At 33.3% G+C, this 27,653-nt stretch overlaps 1 protein-coding gene across 1 annotated transcript in view; it reads left to right on the top strand.

Annotated features, from left to right (window-relative positions):
- Positions 1-27,653, top strand: part of LOC130891788 (uncharacterized) — a 122,648-nt gene that overhangs the window by 88,876 nt on the left and 6,119 nt on the right. The window contains exons 13-20 of the mRNA XM_057796751.1: positions 8,785-9,034; positions 16,743-16,965; positions 20,023-20,121; positions 21,384-21,689; positions 22,062-23,386; positions 25,339-25,578; positions 25,661-26,027; positions 27,121-27,404. Coding sequence (XP_057652734.1) covers positions 8,785-9,034; positions 16,743-16,965; positions 20,023-20,121; positions 21,384-21,689; positions 22,062-23,386; positions 25,339-25,578; positions 25,661-26,027; positions 27,121-27,404 — 3,094 coding nt within the window. The remainder of the gene's footprint in view (positions 1-8,784; positions 9,035-16,742; positions 16,966-20,022; positions 20,122-21,383; positions 21,690-22,061; positions 23,387-25,338; positions 25,579-25,660; positions 26,028-27,120; positions 27,405-27,653) is intronic.

Raw genomic sequence — 27,653 nt, 5'->3', positions numbered from 1 at the left:
AGGGTGTCAGGTCATGTTGACAAGTGTTGAATCGTGGTTCATTTGCCCGCAAAATCTTTGAGCGTTTCCAGATGATTTTGACTCGTCACGGGACCCTCTAAAAAGTACGGATCCTCGATACCTGCCTACACATCATCCCAGTGTGTTGATTCTTCTTCATTGAAAACGTGAGGATTCTGGTTTTTCCAGTACACGCAATTCAACTTGAAGGTTGTTTCATCCGACCACAAAATGGAATGCTAGAACTGTATTCGAGGTACCACATCTACAAGCGAAATCATCGTCGTGAAATGTGTGGAAGAGACGCGGACGGTAAAAAGAGAGACTATAGACTAGTCTTAACAAGTTGCGGTATTAAATCGAGGCGTAGGAATTTTCACACCCACCCTGTATATTTTCAGTTTGAAGTATACTTTCATTTATATAGTTTCACTTTCGCTGAAACATTATGTGGTTGAATTACGACAACACGACATTGAAATTAATAATAATTTCTTCAAATTTTATTATTACTACGAGTTTATAATTGAAATTGTTCGATAAGAGCGAAAGTTTTCTTTAGAATAAATAATATTGATAGTTGTTATATAGTGAATAAGTATATAATTGCTGCTTGAAAATATTGTTAATCATGTCAAATTCATCGCACAAGACGTTAACTGTTATTTTCAATCGGAGATATTTTATATTAGATGCAGGTGGTCGGTTATCGTATCTATTTTTGATCTTTAATTTTAGATAAATAAAAAAACCAAATAAAAATAATTAAAAATTGATGACGATATTTTAGATTTAGATAACGTGATACATTTAACAAGGTATTTGCTATAATCAAAGACAACGACATTGCATACCATTATCTTTTATTAAACATAATAGAAAATCTGGATTGATGGAAAAAATAAGAAATAATCGTCTCACTAAAGTACTTCTGTGAATTGACAGAATATTACAAACAAAATTTACTATTTAGACGAGATACGGGCGAAAGCTATACATGCAATTAAAAAAATATGAATCAACACAATCATTACAATCATTGTGAAATTCATCTGCATCAAATATTAAGTGCTACTTGACTAATTTCCAAAAGTCCCATTTCAAATAGTCAAAACAGCTGAGCAAATTGAAATTATGGTCAAAGTGCTTTAAACTTTTTTATGACTCACACAAAATATATTTTTCTGTGGTAACCCTCATCCTTTAATTACGTGTTTGTATATTTTGATTTGTTACTATACGCCTGATTTGATCATGTGTGATTTTTGGTTATTCTTCAACCTAAACATCGAAGTTTAAAATAAATTACCTAGCTGCTTCGTTTCTGAATTACTTTTCATATATTTCAGTGACCCCGAAATTGTTCTATTAATTATTAATTATTGAAAGTAACCGACTGAATCATTTTTTATTAATTTGAAGGTGCACGTGCCCCTCTCGGCTGTACCCCAATGCAAATATGTAAAATCATAATGAATGTCATTGTTTGAAAAAATAAATAAACTGAAATTTTGTTAGATTGTCTTCAATTTTCAATATTTCTGTGGTTTTAAGTTTCTTATTGAAGGGACAAATTTATAGTCTTTGAATTAGATGAATAGAAGTCAAATGGTCACAGCTGCACGTTTCAACAGAATTTTCGTAAAGACGAAGACCATATGGGGAATATTACATAATACAATTTTTCGTAGAATTTGAAAATTGAACGAATACAACGTGTAGGGATACTTCTGTTTTTTTTTCTTATATAGAATTCATCGCCTATACTTTTGCGGATCTTTTGAATTTTATGATAAGTGAAAAATATATTTTTTTATTAGTGTATTTTTAGGAACTTCAAAATACAGTATGACGCTCTAAAATACACATTTTGGAAGCCACTTTTGATTTCGCGCAACATAAATTGTTGTTTCTTGGTTAAGTTAGGTTAGGTTATTGCGAAGCATATACAGGGTGGCCTAGTTTCTGCGATATCTAAAATTTGCCATAAGTCAAGAACGTCTTTAATTTATTTTTTCAAATTTGGTGACCAATATTTTCCTTAATAAAGTAATATTTTGACATAAACAAACTTTGGAGAAATTTAACCAGTGTCGCTCTGTCAGTGTTAGTTGTCACTTTTGATCAAACGGAATCCCGTCTCTATACGTTCTCTTCTATTAATTACACCATCTGATTGACCTTCGTCGTTTCAAATTTAGATAATTACTTGAATTAAAAGCATACGTGAAACATGACATCATCTTATCATTAGTAAAATCAATAGTTGCATCGTTTATATGAATAAAATGAGGACAGAAAATGCGTATATATAAAATCCATAAAAGAATAAACAATTTCAGATTGAAAAAAAAAGTGTTCCATAGTTCATCATAGATTGAGTTACAGATTGTTAGTATATAAAGAAGTTTTTTAGATCTATTCATCTAACCAAAATTATTTAGAAAGCAGGTTTTGAATGAACGCCACCAGCACGAAATAGGTGGAAAGCAAACGAAAATCCTGTAATAGTCAATGATAAAATAGCTGAGAAAAGAATATTTCTGAAGATATGGCAACAGACAAAATCACAAACCAACAAGCAAAAATTAAACAAACTTAGCAGAGATCGAAAAAAATTATTATTAAATCAGAAAAATGAATCAGTCCAGAATTGTCTTGGAAATTTAACCCCGACAGCAGCGTTGGATTAAGAAGTAGTGGGACCTGGGGCAAAAATCGAAGCTGAAGGAAATCATAATCAGCTCGAACGTAATTAGTTTTAAATAAAAATAAATTATAAATCAAAATAAGTTACAATTTTATTTCGTAAACTATATAAAGTTTCTGTTTAAAAAACTTTTTTCTCAATTTAATTGAAATTCATATTCTCGTTTCCAAATCACAGTCTGGTTTTAAAATAAATGATCAAGTTAGGGTCCTCTACCTGCTCGGCACCTGGGGCTTCAGCCCCCCATAGAACCGTCTTAAATTCGACGCTGCCAAACAGTAGTAACTAACTATTAAGTGTGGCGGGAAACAAGAAAATTAAATAGTCCACAGTAACCAACAAAGAGGAAATAAATAATTACTTAAAAACCCCTTTTCAAATGGATAAAGAATTTTGATCACTCAGAAATCAAGGAAACGGTTCTAAAAGGGATCATTCCTAAAGAAGCACCAGGATATGATCTCATAACTGGAAGAATTCTACAGAAGGTATAGTTCTATATCAAATGCAGGTTATAAAAACCCTTGCCGACAATTTTGTAAATAGACGAGTAAAATGTACCTGTATGTAAGGGAGTTTGGTTTAAACAGGGTACCAGACGTGAACTGAACCTTTTTTTGTACCCCATTCGTCTATTAGAACTTCGATAGTCTTGTATCTCACGCAAATAATTTTGTCGCCAACGAACCGTCCTTGACGATTCGGTTATTGCCATCCGTTTATTCGGTTTTTTGTGTTTAAAACCATATGCTGACAAAACTTGACGCAATGTAACTGGTATAATTGTATTCTGGATAATCTGCTACCTTTGGCAACCCCGATAAACGGAAAATTTATTTACTCTAGTTCATTCAGCAATTCTTATTATGATTACATTATTAGATTGCTCAATATTTTCCTTTTTTAAACATTCGAATATATTTAAAATAACTTCATTCATACCTTACGCCATATTTCTATGTATTCAAAGAAATTTATGAATTAAATTTTGTGTACATACGCTTCCCGAAAGCTTCGGTCAATAGAGATTCATTTATATTTATTATTCGATGTTTTTATTGGTAAACAGTAGAGATGATGAGTCCAAGTGGACTGACGGTTTGTTTGTGCGAATTTTATACGGGGAGTTACCATATTTTTAATTTGGTATGAGTGCCTTGCCTAGAAACAATTCAACAGATATTCAATGCAGTTATTCCACGTAATTATTATGAACCAAAAACAGAGGAAGAGAGTGGAGATTCGAGACGCAATCAGAATGAAAATTGGTATAAAGAACAGAGAAAAACTACAGGACAGGACACAATTTGTACAGTTTTCAAGAAATATTAGAAAAAAATCAAATTTGGTAAGAAGTATAAAATTCTTTGGACACTCTATGTACAATGTTTTGAAATGATTTACGTATGGTACATTTTTTTGCTGCATCCGTTAACAAGCAAAACCACTTTCTTATGGTATTAAACATTTCCTTTCATACATGAAGACACTTTGTACGTAATGTTACGTTCATCAGTAGCATGTGGTCTTTTCTATTTTTTTTTATAGTCACGTTGCACTTGTAAAAGAAAAATAAACAAAACACAAAATACCTAATAACAAATCAGTAATGAAAAAGAGCAACGGTCTGTAATTTTGTTGTTATAATTGAAGGCAGATGTTAATAGTTGTAAAGGATTGAGAAAACGAACATTACTCTGGAGATAATTTATGGGTTATTTAATCATTATACATCCTGTTGAATATACAAACTTCAAGAACATCTAAACGTTTAACCACATCATAAATGGAAAAATAAAGTTAACCTTGTATTTTATTTGTAATAAAATTAAGTTGTGGATAACAATAAGCCTCATATTTATGGTTGAAAATTGTAAATCTTTACACATCTTAAGAGAGTTCGAGGTAAAGCGCTAATTGATTGTTTGAAATTATCATTATTTTTGTATTCTATTATGTTTTGTCAATAAATCTTTCTTGATTGTTATTCTCTTTTAATTGAAATTATTTTTCCAAAAATAATTCTGTTTAAAAAACAATTTCAATTAAAAGAGCAAAACAGGTCTACGAAATAAAAAATTGTTACAAAATTATTTAGATTGATTAAGTTACGGAGACTACAACGTGTATCTTTTGACGAAATTATTTTTCAAATCTATACGAATATAAGAAAAAATATTTTCTGTTTCATGTAAAATACAGAATAAAACCTCAGACCCATTCGATCTTTAATAAATCATTGCAGGTGCTTTCCAACGCAGACGACATAGAACCTAAGAGAAGCAAAAGAAACTTTTGTAAATTTTGAAAACGCAGCAAAGAAATTTCATGACTTTTATATTACAGTTGGAGATTACGTATACTTCGGAGCCTCTATAAACCCATGTAATGGCGTATAATGCTTACCAATGGATATTATTTTTTAATGTCAGGATACTTACGTAAAACAAGTATCTCAAAGAGACGTTACTATCGATCTTCGAGAGAGATACTGAGAAAAATTTACGAGGATGTCCAAAAAAATAACGCCTGGAAACGTTAATAAAACTTCGAGCCCTACTACTCATACAGTGGATCAGAAAACAGAGACATAAAAACAATCAAGTTAGACAGGACATGTAGCACGCTTCGACAACATCATGACCACATAAAAATATTTTAAAGCTATGCTAGCGAGCAATAGAGGCAAAGGGAGACCAAGGCTAAAGGGTCTCTGAAGATGCTACAAAGATTGATGCAGCAAACTGGATGGTACTTTCAATAGACCGGATAGGATGGAGTTCGAGGTCCTGTAAGGCTGTTTTCTCTGCCACCTCGTGATTTATACTAACTCCTCGGAAGTTAAAAGCAAGTTACGAAATTAAAATAGAAAGAAACTATGCTTACTATCTATAACAATATGTATGCTAACTCTCTAACCTTTTCTAATGATAGAAGATTGGGGCGAAAGTCATGGAAACTACTTTTTTCTTAAAATATATCAGTTCGGTTCAAATATCGTAATACACAATTCATAAATGGTCAAAAAAACAAACATAAAATTGAAATAACAAACCTCGGACTCAAAATAATCGACTACTACTATCTGCCAACGATATGAGAGGCGTTAGCATCAGTCTCTACTATTTGCCGCACCTTGTATGAATGCTATATCACGCACACTTCATTAGAAATGTCCTTTCGAATGTCAAACAATCTACCAGGTAGTTGTGAAATCACAGGGCAATATTTCGCCAGTTAACTGATTTCATAGCACAGTGTTTCCAACCCGAATTTTATAGAAATTTAGTAGATTATGTGCCAAATGTTGGTAGAATGTAAAATTCAAAATTGGTAGATCTACCATCTACCACCTCAATTTAGAAGATTTTTTAAGATTAAAAATGCATGAACTGTTCTTAAAATGTTTATTTTTGGAAATTACACATATTTTTATTGGAAAATTTTAAATGTTTTGCGCTGGCTGCCCGTTGTTTGCTATGAATCTTTTAGTAAGCAACAATTCCTCTAGAGTCTCCGTGCAAATTCTATGTCTCTGAAAGGTTTTCATATTATTAATTGCAGAAAACAATCTCTCAACGTATTTATTTAAAATAAAACTTCCAGCACACTTAAGATCACACCTACATGATTAGCAATGTAAATATCCTTCACCCTTAGTACTTTCTTGAAGCCAATCTTCAAATTCCTTTCTCCCACAATTTCGAATATTTTTGGTCTTGGCGCCTTTTTCTAGCTTTTTGCCGCGGAGATCCTAACCTAGAACTCTGTAATAACTAATACGTAGTTATTTAGTTTCAACAACAAAACAACACAAAACAGGAACAAACCAACCGGAAATGGGCCACAAAACAGTATAATAATGTCCATGGGCGCGAACGCCGAACTGTTGCTGCTGTTTTTTTTTGTGGTTTATAGCCTGGACTCTTGACGCATCGTCGCATGGCTCACGCAACACATTGCAACGTCGCTCGTCGATATAAAAATAATTCAAAGTGGTGATATGTCAAACTAATTAAAAAAATCTACCAAAAAGTTGGTAGATATGACATCGCTGTCACAGCACTCGATGGGCTACAACCAGCTATCACAGAGTCATCTGTTGTAGTTTATACACACTATACCTGCATACCTTCTGTTCTGTGTTCACGTTTGTACAGAAATATTTGTCATGATCATGAAACTAGGAAAGGCAGGGAAAGTGCATGAGCTTATAGCCGCACGCAACTGAAATCTACTTAATTATGAAATGTCACATCATAAGAAGCTTTATTTATTATTTCATATCACTGAAACTAAACACTGAGCCATTTTTTAAATTGAAAATTTATTAAATGTCTTTTACAAGATGTGCAACGAATGCGTTAACTGACTTCTGTCGAACCGTGTATATTGAATGGTGATTGTGTGCTTCTAAAATGAATTTCCTTCAGTAATTCTTTTCGTGATTATGTGTTTGTAAATAAATTATTTCTATTGAAGGAATAAAGGAAAATAACCGTTAACTGCTACTCCTCTGAATGATAAGAAGGATATTGAGGTTCACTTTCTTTGTTACTCACATATATATATACAGTGTGTTAATGTCTAAAATTTTGTAAAGTTATTAAGGACCAATTGCGATAATAAATAATACCCGACAAAAATTGAAGTAATAACAAGTAAAATGTCGTGCTATTTTCACCTTAGACTCTATTCAATCTATTTTTATATTTTTTTTCGATAAATTCTGACGCCGATTGCAGTAATTACGTCATCAATCTTCCTCCCTTCCGACATCTATTGGGACAGAAATAACTTGAAGTGAAAGATTTTGTTATATTTGTATAGATACAGGGCCGTCACCGGGGTGAGGATCGAAAGGTTTCATACGAGTTTACAACAAAAAACTCGAAATTAAGCATTTTTCCAATAAGGGAGTTAATTTTTGCGCCTCTGGTGTAATAATTTTGATATTATTACTAAATTGCAAAGTGTGTTTATGTTATTCAGAATAATATATCAAATAGAACGAGTTTTTTCTTATACGAAGATGGTCCAAGAAGTACCTGTCCCAACAAAGAAAACTGGTTTATTGATGGTTCTTTTGTTTCGGGTGTGAATGGAATGTGTGAATGTGTCATCCATGAATCGGCGCGAGAATTCGGAAACATCTTCACGATGCAGTTTTTGTTCAATTGTGAGCAAATATGACACTCATCTTGCGCACAGCTTTCTCATGTCCAAAATTTCAATGTCTGCGAGTTCGCGCACTTCCAGTCGACTATCATCTAGTACCGCTTTATGGATTTTCCTCAAAATTTCTGGAGTCGTCACCTCGTTTGGTCGACCACTGCGATGCTGGTCTTCGCAGGTCGTACGGCCTCGTTTAAACTCTGCTACTCAACATTTTACCATTGATAACGAAGAAGCGGTCTCACTCAGAGTAGAATCTAGTTCAACTTTCATATTGGTTGGGCTAACGACTTTCAAATAAAAGTATTGTATCACATAACGATGACTAATACATTCCATGTTTACAAATTTACTATTGATGGCTGCCAAACAAATACTAAACAACGTGGCGTCTTCAAACTTGGAACGTATGCTGTTTAAATTGTGTACTTTCTAATGAAGTGGTATTTTCCAAGCAATTCACCATCTCTAAGTCAGACCAATTACTTCTGATACCATCCTCGTATAACCAAAAATGAAAAATCCAAATATGGAGTTATTTCATTCAGTTACTAAACCTCTACGTTCTGAAATTTCGCACAGTAACAATCGATGTCTATATTGTGATGATGGACAGTTATTTTTGGAAAACTGTACAATCAGGCGCCTTTTCGAATGTATATTTATATATATAGAGGCTATCGATTACTTCCGAACTTCTAATTTAGTCAGCGCAAGTATGCTGATGAAGTCGGATGTAATTTTATCCGAAGAGTCTTGGCAAAGGTATTTAAAATATTTTGTAATGTGATTGCTGCTTGTTGGTGTTCATTTACCTTCACCTTTAATTAATTCGGTTAAATGATACAAAATATTTTCGTATTATTTTCATTTTAACCAAGTAGTTTCTTTTTTTGCAGACAAACGCTGGAAGGTGTTCTATTGAAAAGCAAAAGTCAAAACGCAGTCGGTAATGAATTATCTCCAATACCAACTAAAAGAGTCGTCAACATCCGAAGATCTCACACTCAAAACGAAATGCCTCAAGCGATTGCTGATCTAAGAGCCAGACTCCAGGAAAGAGGAGAATCGGACTGGAAGAAAAGGGTAATGCTGAACAATAACGCCAGTGATGAATTGAAATTGTTGAAAGAGAAAAATAAATATAATGTAAGTTGATTCACTTGGATATTTTCTTAAAAACTACTACAAAAAAATTGATTATAAAATCAACTATGATGAGCTTTGAATTTTCGTAAGACACGTCCTTATAAACCAATTAACAAAAATTTTTCATTTATACAAAGTTTGTTATTTGGAATAAATTCTTTTTTTTTGAAAAATGCACCGCCAAATAATATTTACAAACGCGATTTTCGACAGTCAATAATAATGTATACAAAGTGTCCCAATGTAGAGATACGTCATCTTTAATTTGTTTAAATGAAAACACTGTTATTTAGATGTATATTTGTATAGGGTGTATAAAATAAACACCCGTATCAAAATAGAATTCACAGAAGACTTGGATTTGCTTTTGACACATGTATTATATAATGTAGGGTAAAAGTTATTATTCACGTATGGAACTGGAATGTGTGTTTGTAGTGAATGGAAGAAATAATATGTACAGAAAAGCCCTAGAACGTTATACTTCCCATATTTCTTCACCTTTGGTCGCTTATGAAGTTGACTTGAAATGCAAACGGATCTTCTTTGACAAAGACGATATATTGCAGAGATTTTTGGAGTGATTATATATTTGGTTTGTTGGTAATGGTTTTCACGAACACGACAATATTTGTAGAATCAGTTTTGAAGAATATTCTAGAAGATTCGAACCATTCTCTAAAGACATCAACATTTATGGCCTCATTTAACTGTTTGTACTGTCGAGGTGTACTATCATCGGTCTGCGTCTCTTTCCACCTGTGATGGTGGATTTAAACCATAAAATAAAATATTTCCAAAAGCCTTTCCATCTTGCCGAAATGTACTGGCTGAATATAAAATCGCTTCATTCTATTGAAATAGACTTTTTTTAATGCTTTTTTCAGCGAAAACCTATTTATTTCATTAGTTTCCAAAAGGGACTACGACTCAGTTCAGGGTAATCGGGACAAGAACTTTGTTTACTGTCGAAAAGAAGAAATTTTGATATTCTTTGAGCTTTACGTGCTATTTGAAACTTAGATATTTGATACATAGAGCTTTTGGTTTGTCCAAACTTTTTTCTATTATGGTTATAGTTATAAGAAACAAATAAAAGATCGAAACCTTGTATTAGTTCATATACATTCATGAAAATTTCAGGAAATATGTAGATTATTCTGTAATAATATTTAAAATGACAGAATCTAAGAATTAGATATTACTCTCTGGTACGAGTACGATTTCCGTGGCGCCTGGATTTGACGCCAGTTTGTAAATCGAAATAAGTCGAAAATGAAGAATAAAATTTTTCGATATCTCGCTTCGTTTTCGAGATATCGATACTTGAAGTTGGAAAAATGTATTTTTATTTAATATTTGTCTACATCAACCTAACCTAACCTTCTCGTGGTGCACTTTGAGTGTAAAAAGTTCAAAAATCGTGAATTTTTTACAGCCAAAATTGTATAAAAAAAATTTTCCTTCGCGTGATGATTATTTTAATTTTATTTTATGATTATTTTTTTTCTTATGGAGGGTTATGCTCCTCCACCCCACAGATTAGGCCACAGGCTGCAAGGAACGGATGAGTTTGGAAAGGGAAGATTGGGGGCAGATAAATTCGGAGCGGGTAGATTTGGAATTGGATTTTTGACAGTCATTTTTCTTATTCGGTTGTTTTTATCGTTAAAAATAGTATAAATGAAGCAAAAATAATTGCTAGAGAACTTTTTCAGGATAATTGTGAAATACTACAGTAGTCTGACTTTTCAATTATAAAACAAACAATAAATAACTTTTGAAAGCATTCAAAACGTACTGTTTTCTCTAAAGAGGATATTTTTACATTAAATTACCAATTAAATCTTCAAACTATCATTACATATGAAAAACAACCGACAATTCTTCATGAAACATCACAGAGTGATGAAAGTTATCAAAAATGGATCATTTTGTTATAAAAATCTGTTTTTTCAATATAATTTTTGAGTATCATGGTAAATAATATAGAAATTAAATAAAAAATCTTTTGTTTATTGAATTACAAGATTTGAAGTGATAAAATATTCATTTGAAACGAAGTATTGAACGCCATCTGTTCGATAAAGCGAATTTTGAACTAACGTTTGATTACAACTTTAAGTATCGATATCTCGAAAACTAAGCGAGATATCAAAAAATTTCATTCTCCATTTTCAATTTATTTTGGCCTAATTAAACCGCAGCGATACTGAAATCGTACTCTCCCCTAAAAAAGGACTATAATATGATATTCCTGCGATGTATAGTTGTAGAAAAAGTATAATACTCTACTTGCGTGTAGTGATGGATAGATACAAAATCATCTTCCTGAGTAATACACGTCAGTACTCACTCATTGAATAAATATACTTAAAAATGACGTTGTCGATCGGTATCGTTAAATGGAAGTTAACCTACAGCACCAACGAATGAGTTCACATTTATATACCGAAAAAGGCAAAGAGGTTGATCAGCTCTCGTGCAAGCCGACATTGAAACTCATTTGTAGGCTATGCGTGCCTCGAATTAATTTCATCAACTTAGTAATTGTTCGACCGGCTTTTATATTTTACTATTGACAATAACGTTCGTCATTGATTGAACCATTTACGGACGATTTATCTCGAGTTAAATCGATTACAGCGTCGTTGCAAACCAGTTAAAAAATGGAGTATTGGTTCACATGATATATCGCTGAATAATACCATGTATAAAGGGTGTCCTAAAATTACAGCGATTACAGTTTTCAAAAGGGTTAACCATCAAATGATCACTTTGAACTTTTTTATCACTAAAATCTTGGAAATGAATAGATTGAAGGTTGAATAATGCTACCAAATTATTTAAACTTTTTGTTGAACTCTAGTTTAGTTTTATATCTCACATTCTCCTCGAAATGATCATATAACAGCAACACGTCGAAAGTATGTGCGTACTGAAGAGAATATCGCTGCCGTGAACGAAAATATTGAAGAAGATCCGAATTTACGATTAGTTGCAGGAAAAACGTGGATAAACTCGGAGTTAAAGTCACAAGACCATCATACGCGTCATTCTTTCATCGAATAGACTCTATTGCAGATAAAAACTTATCCCATGAAGTGAAATTAATCCACAAAAGACCCTATAGACTGGTAATAAAAATGAACTATCATCATTGACTTATTGAGGTCAAAATTCAGTTTGGTTCTAAAAATGGATTCGTCAAATGGGCTCTAAAGTCGTGCCGCTTGTCTTCTCTCACATAGTTAGGTTCTTAGGATATTATTTTGAATAGCAAATGTTGCTGGCACAAACTTTGTCTGTCCTATCTCAATCAAAGCGAACATGTGTCTCTATTCATATGAATCAAAACAAAATTTCCCACAACTCAATAGAAATAATCATTATGTCTAATATTTCAAAGGTCGTCCTTTAACCAATTGGTAAAAAATAAGTTTAGTCTTTTTATTTTGGGATAGGCTATAAGTTTTGAATAGAAGGTTACTAAACAGCTTGAAAATCGACGTTTCGGTCATCACAGTCATCAAAGCATAAAATTTAAACAAATATAGGAAACCGAAATGAAGAGGTCTAGATGGAATCCAAAACACTTTATATCTTAGTGGTACCTGGTACTTTACATTTATTTTCTCTGCTTCTACTTTGTGAAATTCCATCGATTTTTTTTATCATCTCACGTTTTTTTAAAAAAACTTTTTGTACAATTTGTGTGAAATTTTTAAAAATAACTAATTTGTCATAAATTAATAAACAATTTATCAGATTCAAATTACACTTACAGTTACTTTTCGACATAATCACCGAAGAGATTAAGACATTTGTTATATCGGTGGACAAGCTTTTCAATACCCTCTTCAAAGAGTACAAACAGACCTTGAAACTTCTGGAAATTTCGTAGACAAAGCAGTAATGGGGAATCTGCGATTTTTTTTTAAATACTCTGTCAACTCGTTGAACCAGGTCATCTGAAACGACAGATTTGTGTCCTTGGCCCCCTTCATCGTGCACATCATTACGGCTATCTTTAAATTTTCGACACCACTCACGCACAACACCATCACTCGTGAATTTTTTCCAATAGACATGACTCATTTTCCGATGGATTTCCGCAGCACTATTGCCTTCAGCTTGTAGAAAACGAATCACACTTCGAAATTACTTACTTACGTGGCTGTAGCACAACGCCGACTGACGACGCTTGAATATCAACAATAGCGAAGTGTGTAGGGCGAGAGCTTCGCAGTCGCCTACAGCTTGTTTGTTTTCCAGGCAAAATCAACATCATTTTATGATGAGCTAGCTTCTTCAATGTCTTTTTCTAAGGATTCAGATGTATGTTTAAACATTGAAGAGACAAATAATCAAATCAATTCTGATATAAATTTTCTGCAATCATTTACACATATTCTCCGCATATATACCAAAAATTATCTTGATAGCTCTGTTATAGTCTATTCAATTCTTTCCTTCCAGGTCCTTGAAAGTCTTCCTTGTTTTCTTCTATTCTGTATTCTCAAGTCGTGTTTACTCGACCTGTTCTTCGTCGTATATATTCATTTCATAAATGCTCTGTTCTGGATATCCAGCACGATATTATTTTCTCTTGTCTATCCGTCAGCGCTCGCATCCATACCTTAAAAAGGGCTAATTTTTTTTGACCAAAGCAAAGTTCAAAATTAGTGTTTTCTTTCTAGGTATTTGAATTGTCTACATCGACTAATTCGTTCTATCGTTAGTAGTATCTTAGTGGTTAAAAAAATTTTGAGAACAGATTTGATAAAAACATTATTAACCACGCAATTCGCGGCAACAGACTAAAAGTTAAATATTGTAAACTGGTGTGATACCCGCCGCTAATGAGCTGGATTTCCCCTTTTTGCAGTCCCCGTTCTTTTTTTAAGCTTTATCAAATTATTATCAATATCAATCTTATCAATATCAAAAATATGTTATTTTTTATCGAAATATAATTAGTATATCTCTGAAACCAATAAATATACACAAACACAAAATTAACCGGCACGTTTAAATTAGTTGTAGCCAAAAGAGTAAATGATCGGGCATCTCCCCAACTGCGTTGTTCTCGACGAATTTAATCGTTTCGTTATATTTGTGTGTATGGTTGTTGTGAGCGCTGGTGTATCAGTTTCTTTTTTTGTTTTTTCGAGTGGAACGGATAATGATTTTTGTGATTTTAATTTTATTGTGGTTAACGTTGTGCTATTGTTATTTTTGTCGATCTAATTACCCGCTTTCTAATATAAATAATAAGGTAAATAACAATTATAATACTTTTTTTTTTTCAAATTGATTTCGGTATTATTAACTAACCAAAAACGTATTATATTGGTAGAAAATGAAAAACTTTATAGCATTCCGACTAAATGTTTGCAAAAAACAAAAATTAAAATAAACTTTTTTGTCCAAATTTATGAGAACGAAAACAAAAATAATATTTAACACTATAGGAGGATCAAATAATAGTTACTAGCTTTTACACGCGGCCTCGCTCGTATCGAATCCATTAAATAAGTATCAGAAATCATTATAATACAAAAGAACGAACTCTGTAGCTATTTTAGATCTTTGAATGTAGAAAAATTGCCAAAAACCTACAAAAAACCATAACTCCACATTGATTTTCCGCGCCTAGCTCCTCTCCAACTCAACCGATTTAAGTGTTCAAAAACTCAAAAGAAAAAAGGTGTTTCAGCGAGTGTTCTTAAACCAAAACGAACTCTGTAGTTATATTAGAACCTGAGATATAGATCTTTGAATGTTGAAAAATTGCCAAAAACCTACAAAAATCCATAACTCCACATTGAATGTCCGCGCCTAGCTCCTCTCCAACTCAACCGATTCAAGTGTTCAAAAACTCAAAAGAAAGAAGGTGTTTCAGTGAGTGTTCTTAAACCAAAAGGAACTCTGTAGCTATATTAGAACCTGAGATATAGATCTTTGAATGTTTAAAAATTGCCAAAAACCTACAAAAATCCATAACTCCACATTGAATGTCCGCGCCTAGCTCCTCTCCAACTCAACCGATTCAAGTGTTCAAAAACTCAAAAGAAAGAAGGTGTTTCAGCGAGTGTTCTTAAACCAAAAGGAGCTCTGTAGCTATATTAGAACCTGAGATATAGATCTTTGAATGTTGAAAAATTGCCAAAAACCTACAAAAATCCATAACTCCACATTGAATGTCCGCGCCTAGCTCCTCTCCAACTCAACCGATTCAAGTGTTCAAAAACTCAAAAGAAAGAAGGTGTTTCAGTGAGTGTTCTTAAACCAAAACGAACTCTGTAGCTATATTAGAACCTGAGATATAGATCTTTGAATGTTGAAAAATTGCCAAAAACCTACAAAAATCCATAACTCCATATTGAATGTCCGCGCCTAGCTCCTCTCCAACTCAACGGATTCAAGTGTTCAAAAACTCAAAAGAAAGAAGGTGTTTCAGCGTGTGTTCTTAAACCAAAAGGAACTCTGTAGCTATATTAGAACCTGAGATATAGATCTTTGAATGTTTAAAAATTGCCAAAAACCTACAAAAATCCATAACTCCACATTGAATGTCCGCGCCTAGCTCCTCTCCAACTCAACCGATTCAAGTGTTCAAAAACTCAAAAGAAAGAAGGTGTTTCAGCGAGTGTTCTTAAACCAAAAGGAACTCTGTAGCTATATTAGAACCTGAGATATAGATCTTTGAATGTTGAAAAATTGCCAAAAACCTACAAAAAACCATAACTCCACATTGATTTTCCGCGCCTAGCTCCTCTCCAACTCAACCGATTTAAGTGTTCAAAAACTCAAAAGAAAAAAGGTGTTTCAGCGAGTGTTCTTAAACCAAAAGGAGCTCTGTAGCTATATTAGAACCTGAGATATAGATCTTTGAATGTTGAAAAATTGCCAAAAACCTACAAAAATCCATAACTCCACATTGAATGTCCGCGCCTAGCTCCTCTCCAACTCAACCGATTCAAGTGTTCAAAAACTCAAAAGAAAGAAGGTGTTTCAGCGAGTGTTCTTAAACCAAAAGGAACTCTGTAGCTATATTAGAACCTGAGATATAGATCTTTGAATGTTGAAAAATTGCCAAAAACCTACAAAAATCCATAACTCCACATTGAATGTCCGCGCCTAGCTCCTCTCCAACTCAACCGATTCAAGTGTTCAAAAACTCAAAAGAAAGAAGGTGTTTCAGCGTGTGTTCTTAAACCAAAACGAAATCTCTATCTTGAATAGAACCTGAGATATTGAGGATAGAACGTGTGTATGTGAAAAATTCCCATAAGTAATGTACAGGGGGAAATCGCATTTGAGTATAACTTGAGAATGGTGAAAATTAGATGAAATCCGATGGTTGATGGCTGATCTGTGCATCAATACCTTTCATTGAAAAAAAAAATTTAAGCAAATCGGTTGGGTAGGACGCCTGAACGGACTCGGAATGGAAATCATCAATTTTTTTAATAATAGTTATTTATGCAATTAGTGAATGAAGTAATACTTGTTTTCACGAGTAGGACGGTTGAATTATTAAGAGAGGGCTTAGGGTGGTTATTCGTTCATTGTCCAAAGATATGATCCGCGGTCTCAATCTTCCCTTGTTTACGTGGCAATTGAATTATTCATTTGATTCAAATTATTGTTCGATGTGCTATATTTTATGTGACTTATGAAGAAAATCAATTATTATTTTCAGGATGAACTCTCCGAAAAATCTCTATTGGCGACCAAGAAAGACGAGTTGGATGCGGCGTCCAGGCATTGGAAATCGAGAGTGGAAAAATCCGACGCCCAGAAATTTTCTGTGGCTGGAAAAATGAGCGAGAAAATACGAGATGCTGTACCAACAATAAATATTCCAACCACAAACGACAGCAACAAGAAAATACCTCAAGCGAAAAGGTTCAAATTGAAAGAAGGTGAGGCCAATATTTACTTTGAATCTCAATACTTTATATACGCGGGTTAATAAAAAAAAACATGCTTTTCATAAAAATCAACGTATGAATGACTCAAATTAGTTCTTTTTTGGTATATAATAGAGTAGTAGAATTTTTTATGGGGTCGTTTGTAATCTACCACACTGATAGACCTAATAATATTGTTTGATGGTCAATAAAAAACAATTCTAATATTTACTGTATTTTTTTTGTTTGTTCCTGACGTCATCGCTCAAAGGTGATTCGTCTTATTTTATTCCACTAATAAATAATGAATTGAAATAAAAAAATCATTTCGGGATGTTTTTATTTTACTGTTTACACCAGTCCAATTGGGGAATTAACCTCAAAATCTCTATTCTCTATTCTGTTCAAAAACATTTAAACTGGGAAAAAAATTACGACAGCATATGTATCTGGAATCAGCTTAGACTCATCCCTTCCCTTACGTGAGATTGACGCAAAAAACTGAATTTTTATTTATTATGTAAAAAAATAATGAATTCATAGATGAAAACAAAACTTTTTTAAAATTCTGACTCGATCTATGGAGACTCGTATACTTTTTCGATTGAAATAATTGGACACATGTTATCTGGGATTTATGGTAGTGCTGGAAGACAATCACGGGAAGGAAATGTCTACGTTTTCTTCGTCTATCCATTCCAAACTGTCATCCACAACGCACTGCAGCTCTTTAACATGACGCTTGACTACACGTTGAATCCTGACTACAGCTTCTCGTCGAATCGCATGAAGAGCTGATCTGTGTTTCTGCACCTTTACACAAGAATAATTTTCTATTTTACTCTCAAACTGAATGATTTAAATACTCATGAGATTTATTTTAGCTGGCAAAATTGAGATTTCGATTATCTGGCCTTCGGTTTAAATGAGGTTTGGTGAGATTCCATTGAACCCCCTCGTCCTGAGCTCATGTAATAAATGGATGCCACCATACACTCGAAGGCTTCGTGTATTTCTGTGAGCATTTTCGGTAATCACCGATCTGTACACTAATAGTTGTCATACATACCACGTTACACATTTTCGAAGAGATTCCTCCACAGGTAGAGTAGATCAGAGATTAGAGCCGTGCAGTTTTTAGTGTAGTGTAGTGTACATTCATACTATCCTAGTAATAAAGTCATGTTCCGAATTGTATTTTCCGAATCGCTCCCGTAATAATGAATTTATGCGTTATTCTATGGACGTACTGCTTAAAATGAAAGTTATACTTGGATTTATAAATGTATACATTAATAATATTACCACTGACGTATAAAAAAATCGTCTCTTATTTGATGGTGTTATTTTCGATTAAGATCACATCAAAAATTAATTTACGTCCCGATGCAACGATGTGGAAAACAAATAATTTAATGATGAGATTCTCGTTTATAAGATGTACCGTTTGTGGAACATGAATATTTGTATACTGAATTCAAATTTCTGTAAATGCGTTTCAAAACTAAAAATATTATTTATATTATTGTAATAGTAAAAGATAAAGGCTTTCAGAATACTGATAAATCTGATGTTTTTACTCATTGTAACCATCCCACTCATAATTTTTATTTAACTAAAATAAGTTCATGAAATTTGAAAGTTTATATCAGTTTTTCGGATACATCTAACCGATAAAAGGTTCACTGAAACATCTGGTACGTACGGGACGGGACGTCTTCCGATATCCCATCGACACTTTCATTGGTTCTTCATTAATAATACCGCGTTTACCTACCTTATAACGCAAACATTTTCTTTATAGAACAAACTATTTACACCAAAACTCACAATTACACTGTTTGAGGCGCGTTTCGATAACCAAGTTATCATCTTCAGAGTCTGATAATCTCTTTACCTTTTGAAGATGATGATATCTTTGTATCAGCCTTTTTTATGATAGTGGCCGCCATTTTGAGCCAAACTCGGCTGATTAAGTATTTGTTCTTCCCATAAAATCGTAATTTATATTCATATTACTGAGCCCTTGATTAAGTAAGATTAGTAGAGTAAATAGCTAAGATTTAGAAAATATAAATTAAGATTTTATGAGAAGAACAAATTCTAAATTGGCCAAGTTTGGGTTAAATATGGCGGCCACTCTCATATGGCTACACTGTCTATCAAGACCCATCGCGCCATCTATGAATGTAACCTCCGTAGAACAATGACCTCAAACGATTCTTTGTATTTTGTCTTTTTGCTATTTATGTATTATTACTTACCTTAATGTTGAATTAATTCTATAAATGCAGCTTTCAATGTACAATAAATATACAAAATAATAATTATAATAACCGACAAAACCCACGGCGTGATTTGATTAATAACAATACAAAAGAAAAATGAAATAAAATCCACCCATTAACAATATTTCAAAAACAATTTTTTGATATATGTCAGTTTTCCCACCAATTACAGTAAATAAATATAATATTATATGACTCAAGTTGATAATTAGATAAGATAAAAAAACTTACTTATAAATACCTATTTGTCACAGAGGTATTTATATATTTTCGAGTGAAATATGAAATGTATTACGATTACAATTGTAAGTATTTATCGTTATTTTAAATTCTAAAAATCGAAACATTATAAAATCTACTCGAAAAGATCATTAATAATACTCCAAACAAGGATAATCTATTGATACAATGTTAAACTGAAAATAACTAACATAACCTCTAATATCACGATTTCCGCTTCTTTTTGCCGAAGAAATTAATGTTTTACCAAGCTATGCTTCCAACCTCATCAATTTATATAAATTATTCATTATTTCACGACTCGATCTATTCAAAATTGATATAATATATTTACTTATGGGCGGTCTGATTACAAATGGTTACTGCCAATAACTACCAGGTATTCAAAGCTCAAAGACAAGATGTAACTTTAGTCATTGTTGACATGACATTTTTGCGGAATCTACGGCTATACACGGTTCGTAATAACTGCTCTGTTTAAATACTTAATCGTCACCATACCAAGGACGGTTGTTTGACTTTAATTTTATTTTCTCTACAGGTCCTATTTCAACGCCGACCTCGCCCGAAAAGAATAGTAATTATGATCTCACTAGAAGTAAATCACTTTCGTATCCATCCAGTTACATATCAAAACAAGGTAAAGTAAAATATTTTCAATGTCTTTCTTTCGTCTAAACTACAACCACAACTGTAGGAATCATTCTTATTTTAAATATTAGCAAAATTAGACTCAATAATGACCGGAATTATTTTAAGTGAACCATTTAATTCCCAATTTTTTTCAAAACTACATTTTTCCCTTCAAAATATTCTCCATTACAACTAATAGATTTACCCATCGGTGCCGAATTGGCTGGCTGCTCCTATCTTCTTTAAAAAGTGGGGTTATGTCAGGCGAGTAAGATGCTTAGGATAGCGTAACCAAAAACAGTTGAACGTTTTAATTTGTAGGAGCTTAGTCATAGTGGAACAACCAATTTCCTGTCTATCCAAATACCAAGTATCTAACCTTGGTCACAAACTCTACATGAACTACGAAATTGGCAATTTGATATTAGATCTTTTGGAGAGGCGTCTTTGCTTTCTATGATTTTGTAATGACCTTTGACAGAAGATCTGGTTAAGTTTCAAGCTGGTTTTTCAAACAAGATTAAATCGATATTCTGTCTGATTGTCACTCAGAGCATGAGGAACAAACTTCGTATCAACTCAGTTCAATCTCAAAGTTTTAGAAAAAATTCCCTGAATAGGGCTCCAAAATAACTTACTACTTAATGACAGTTGATAAATTGTCACTCGTCGGTCTATGAGCATAATATCTCGAAATTGATGAGCCTTCACTACAAGGTTTTTCATCGAGTTGTTGCTAATTTTTAAACTATGCAGATCACTCCAATATTTTATTTTTTCTCATAGCCTCATCTTTGTAAGCTCGGTTTGAAATTGAAAAAATTTCATCGGCATTTTAACCAAATAACCAACAAAATTTCAGTGCTGGATGTTTGTCACTTGAATTAGATATAAAAACCAAGATGAATAACCAAGAAACGTTAGCCAAAAAATTGCAAACGAACAAAACAACTACTAAGAAGTTAGTAATGCTATTCCGGGTATTATTGGGTCCTCGTAGTATAAATAAAAACGTTTACATAAAAGTTTTTAGTGTAATGTAATATATGTTCAATAAAGAACATCAACACCATTGTATAGAATATTTTATTGTTCAATTTTACAGTACTTTAGATTTCCGTTTTATTGTTTTTATCCTCTTCAGAGATTAAAAATGAACTTAGTTTCCTAATCTAACTTCAATATCTGAAGACGATAACGCACGTCATACAGTGTACTTGCGAGTGTATATGTTCAAAAATGTTGATAAACTTTTTTTTTATGATCCAGATACGGAAAGTTCTAAGCACATTATAAAATCGGTAACAGTACTTAATCCGGATGACATTACATTACGAACATTTTTCAAAAGTCCCGAAAACAAAGAACAGGTGGACGTTTGTTTGGACGATCTCGATGTGGTGGAGAGACAATCGTTGCTAGTCATCAAGAAAAATGTACAAGTCCAAAGGAGAAGAGGCGCTTCGAAAAATCCTATCAAAGCACTAGCTACAAGAACTGACATCGTTAATGAATATACGGAGGTAATAACCGGCGTTGCGGAGAGAGAAAAGAAAAGACTTAATATTGAAAAACGTAAGTAAGCTCCATATTGAAAAAAAATCTAGTTTTCCTTTTGTCTAATATAAGCAGTCAATGTCTGTTTTAATGTTTTATTTGTTCGTGGTTTAGACAAGTGACATTTTATTTCTGATACGCGACGGTATGACAAGTGACGTGATACGTCATATTTTCGATCGCTTTTGTTGACTAATAGGTTCTGATGTATTAGATACTCGGTTAAAATTTGACAACTTCGCTTTTATAACCAGAATACTAGAAAAACTGAATATTAACCGAATCAATTCTGATTAGTAGCGTAGCGAGGGACGAGTATGCGCGGCTTTACTTCATCCTAGTTTGCGCGCGCGTTAGCAAATTATAATTTAATTTTTTAATTTTTTCCAGTGGCCAAAAATTCGAATAAAGCTCTCGAAGCTTTGGCTGGTTTGGCGAGCAATGAAGACTTTAAATCAGTTGCCTTAAAAAAGTCATCAAATCCCGTCGGGTACCTGCCTTGGAAAGACTTAATGCTTTTGCAGGTGAAAGGTAGAAGACATATACAAACGAGGCTCGTAGAGCCTGTACCTAGCAGTATTAACGAAGGTGATAATTACATTTTGGTCACTCCCAATGCTCTATATACGTACACAGGTGCCTACTCGAATGTGATAGAGCAATCTAGAACTTCGGATATAGTTAAACTTATCCAGAAAACGAACGATTTGGGATGTAAAGCAGACAAAGTACATAATATTAACGCTAAAGATGCAAACTCGAGATACTCTTTAGAATTTTGGAAAACGTTAGGTGCCAATAGTATACCAGAAACAGTAGATGCCGGTCATCCCGAAGAAGATGAATCTTACGAATCCAATATACTCCATACGAATATGATATATACATTGGAGAATGACGAACTCGTACCATTCGATAAATATTGGGGCACAATACCGAAAATTGAAATGCTTAAAGAGACGAGTATAATAGTTTTTGATTTTGGATCTGAAATGTACGTTTGGAGCGGTAAAAACGCTCCATTAGAAAAAAAGAAACTGGCTTTGAAATTGGCTAAAGAAATGTGGGATGAGGGCTACAATTATTCAGACTGTAACATTTGTCCTTTGAATATTTCTAGTATACTCGGCGCTAGAAAACAAGAAATTCTACCATTAAAAGCGGATAAACGACCCGATTGGGCTTTATTCGCTAAAATAACCCAACATAGAGAACCGGTCCTATTTAGAGAGAAGTTTCTAGATTGGCCGGATTTTTCCAGAGTAATTAGAGTGAGAAGTAACGAATACATCCGAAAAGCGAGTGGCTCTATCGATATTAATCCTTGCAACGTAGACGACATGCTCAAAGAAAAGGACAAGGAACCGGATTTAGTTGTCGAACACACACATCTTGGTAGGGGCGATAAATATTTTGATGAAGAAACCCGACGTTTATTCGAATATGAATCGCTCAAACTTAACGGTTGGAGAATTTTGGAGAATACTTATGAAGAATTACCAGAAAAATCTCTGGGGCAATTTTACGATGGGGATAGTTATATATTTAGATGGGACTTTCGACAAACTGTTAAAGGAAGAGAATTAACTGGAAAACCTTCGAAACATGCTGCAGTCGGAAGGGATAGATGCATTTTCTTTTGTTGGCAGGGGAACGATTCTTCGACGAATGAAAAAGGAACTGCAGCTTTGCTTACCGTCGAACTTGACAAGCAGGTAAGTTTCTTATTAGTTTCGAAATTTTATAAATCTGCCAAACTTTGGCATTTTATATCACATCTTTTTTAACAACAATAATCTTTCACTAGAATCAAGCTTCTTAACTTTCTATTTTAAATTTTGACATTTTCTGAAGCTCAAATCTGTCATTCAATTGTTATCGACTTAAGAGTCCGAAGGTAAACTAAAACCTAATAACTTGACTTTCCTGTTTTATATTGAACTTTTCCACCAATAAACCTTTTTCCGCTAAAATTAATTCTAAAGGAAAAACCTCCTTGGTGAGAATCTTCACATTTATATTTGTTGGGATTATGGATTAGGTAACGGTGTATTTATGAAAAAATACGTTATCAATTGGAAGATTTTATTTTTATTAGTTTCGGAGGTATGTCCTTACAATGTTAAGGATCGGAGAGAACTAAACTACCTAATTTCTAAACTTAATACGTTTTGAATTTGATTATTCATTCTATACATAAACCTATACCTGGTTTGATGACCTGTAGCTCGAAAACTTTTTTTTTCTTCATTTTAGGAAGTACCAAAATATATTCTTTGAAGAGGTTAAAATGTATTTAACAGATGTTTTAAATATTATACTTTACTTCTAAAATCATATTAAAAAGTACAATATGTTAAAAGAGAAGGATTTTTGTATTCAATACTACTTAACTATGAAGTGGGCTGTAATGAAGTGGCCTTTTATCCTTATAATTAGGTTTCAGTTTACCTTCAGTCTCTGAAGATGATAACTTGGTTATCGAAACGCACATGAGACAGTGTAATTGTATGAATATGTCCAACAGATGTTCTGCTTGTTTCAAAACAGTCGATAACTGCGTAATCATATAGGTGAAGGCCAAGTAAAAAGTGAAAGATGATTTACACAAAGGGATACATATAATTCTATGTTCTATGTTCTCCGTTTTTCTGTAGATTCCACCTGTCAATTGTCGACTCTTTTGGCACGTGCTGATTTTATAGCCAATAAAAGCCAAGTAGAAGGATAAAGAATAATAACTTGTTATACGGGAAATTTAACTAAAAATTAGGGTTTATAATTTTTTAAATATTTCACATGTCAATTTTTGTATCCTTTCGTCTTGCTTCGCTTTTATGATGCCCTAAAGAATTCCAGAAGACTTGAGATTGATAACTTTGTAGTCATATAGTTAAAGGCCAATTTACGGGGAAAAGAAGAATAATCTAACTAATCGAATAACCTTTCTTGTCACATTATAATAGCAACCAATGGATTTACCACAAAATATGTTCAAAGAAAACTCATAATTTTTGTTATGTGTACCCCAGGACGACTTCTTACTTTCTAAACATAAAAATTTGGCTTGGAAGCTGGAGATTTTCATCACAAACAGAAGTGATAGGATTTAAAAAATGCATTTGACTAGAAGGAGATTTTTGAAAAAAAAATTTTAGAAATAATACATGGTTTATTTGTTATATCGAAACTTTTTCATACCATCCTTGTATATACTAGTTTCGACCTTTTTGAGCGTTGTTAGTGGTCCTTGTTTAGTCTCATATTACATAAGGTGACAAAAATCCCACAACTGACCAGGAGGAATGTTATTATAATCGTTAGCTATGAACTGACCAATTAAAAGTCGTACCAGTTGAAGACTTCCTGCGCCGTTACCAAGACTAGAAACAAAGTTTGGCCCGTGTATAAGTGCATAAAGGGACTATTTATTGTTTCAAAACAACTTGCGAGCTGTAATTTAATCCTGACTCGACATAACGCTTTTTTTTATTGAGAAGTTTCCTAAGACTAGCAATGAATGAATTTGAGTAGAAGTCTGTTAACTAAGTGCATATTCGTAAGTACTCGCCACTTTTTTCTCGTGTGATCCCACCCGAAGGCCTTATAATGTTTGTTAGATTCTGCTACTTTTCTTCTTAATTTAATTATATTTGTAATATTTCAGAACGCCCCGCAAATTAGGGTAGTTCAGGGTTCGGAACCGGCGGCTTTTTTGCGGCTATTCCACGGAAACATGGTAATTCATAGAGGTAAACGGGATATCGTTGAAAACTTGGAGTCATCAAAATTGTTTCTAGTTCGAGGTGAAAACCTCGATGAAATTTATTTGATGGAGGTACCGTTGCGCATGAGTTCGTTACGAAGCAAATCGTCGTTTGTCATTGTGAATGTTGAGGATGAGCAGGTCAGTATATCTCTATCTTAGAGTAACTTTTTTCTTAAGAGACTAACGTTAAAATGTGTTATATCACCGATTGTGTTTGCAGATAATCATTTGGCATGGTATTAAATCGAGCAGCCAAAAGAGAAAAGTGGCCAAAAAGGCAGTCGAGAATTTAATGCGATATAAACCATCAGAATTAAACTTGGACCGATTTGATGAAGATCTAGATATTATTGAGCTTACAGAAGGCGATGAATCTGAAGAATTTTTTAATATAATCGGAAAAGATAGAGACAGTTATTATTCTTTAGTAAACAAAGATGAAGATACTGAAAATACTGCCAGATTATTTAGATTGAGTAGCATTACTGGCGATTTCGTAGCTACTGAGATCCTATGTCCTCACAGGAGTGAACATTCTAGTCCTTATCCTTTCGTGCAATCAGAATTATATTCTTCTAGTCAACCAGGTAAGATATATTCACTAATTGGTTGTCAACATTATCATTTGATATATATATGATACTATAATAAAGTTTGTTGTGGGTTGTTGAGATCATTTAGTGAGAATTAATTAAATTACTACTCTACTTTTCACTTAGAGCTGTTTTCATGGTAAACTATTATTGAATGTTTTGTCACATGGTTTTAAAAAACGGAAAAGATTTTTCGTCGTGGACGTCTGTCCGTTTAAGAATTCTCTTCACCATTTGCGCACATGTTGCACAATTTTTCTCACAGCTGGGAATGTCCACCGGAGGAACGTTTTTTCGCACGCAAAAAACGAATCACTGAGTGTAATTGGTACCTAATGTAAGAATCAAATGAAAGCTTCATCTTTCACGACTACCAAGACAAGAATGAACGTTAACTTGAAGAAGGGACCCAAAGTACACTCCAATCTCGACAAATCCCTTCTAATAGCGTTCCTAGCATCCACAACCCCCGTACAAAATAACCTACAAAATAAAAGCTTGTAAAATATTTCAATGTTATGAAATATCGAAGCGTGTGAAAAAACATCATGAGAAAAAAGTAGACAAGCAATGTAAACGTCATTTGTCATGTCTTCCATCTATAAATAGTTCTTTGATGTCTATAATCGTTTCCGCTATCCGTCAATCGTTGTGTGCGCTGTATCGTTCATGATCATTTTCGCCATCTTGGATGTCATCTGTCAAGTGTTCTGTGATCATGAGGGACGTAACAAGTATGATCATAGAAATCACAAATCACACGACAATGGACAGATGGCGGATTTTTTGGAGGATGTTACTAACGTTGAAGTTGACATGCAAGATGGCAGACACCTTCCCCCTGAACCGTTGCAGAACTTAGTTTGTGTATCTATATTTACCTCAACATTTTATTATATTTTTTTATATTTTTCAATTTTTTTACTCTACTTTTATCAACTTTAATCGCAGTTACTTTTTGGCCGGATAACAACTCTAGACCTACGTTAAATTTTTTTTTATTTATTATTTTCCACCTATTTTTTCGCCACTTTTTTTTTCATTTGACGAACATATTCCAACTACATTATCAATATTCTTTTTATAGCTTTATTTTTAATCGATAACAATCACGAACTGTGGCTATGGCAAGGCTACTGGCCGGAAAAGGATGATGATGAAGATTTATCTGATCAAACAGGTTCGGGTGCGGTTCGGTGGCAGGCCGAACGGAGGGCCGCAATGCAAACGGCCATTAATTATTGGAAAAAACGCCATGGTCACAAACCTGTTGTCGGTTATTTAGTATGGGCGGGTTTAGAACCACTTCAGTTTAAAAATATGTTTCCTGCTTGGGAAGATAGATCAGATATTGCTGAATTGAATAAAAAAGTAAGTATGATATTATTTTTATATAAACATGAGTATTTAATTTCTGGTTTCAATTACATTGATATGTTAAAGTTTTTTGGTCAAAAAACTTTCAAAAATAGTTATTTACGTCTTAATATCAAAAATAGTAACTAGATTGGACATTACTTGAATTATAATCATTTCAATGACATTTATGGTGTTTTTGATTATGGACTGATCAAAGGGACTTGATTCTCTGATATTCTCGTGGTTTCCGATAAATTTTGT

The sequence above is a fragment of the Diorhabda carinulata genome, chromosome 3 (genome assembly GCF_026250575.1).
Source record: "Diorhabda carinulata isolate Delta chromosome 3, icDioCari1.1, whole genome shotgun sequence".
Classification (NCBI taxonomy): Eukaryota; Metazoa; Arthropoda; class Insecta; order Coleoptera; family Chrysomelidae; genus Diorhabda; species Diorhabda carinulata.
This window is presented reverse-complemented; position numbering and strand designations above follow the sequence as displayed.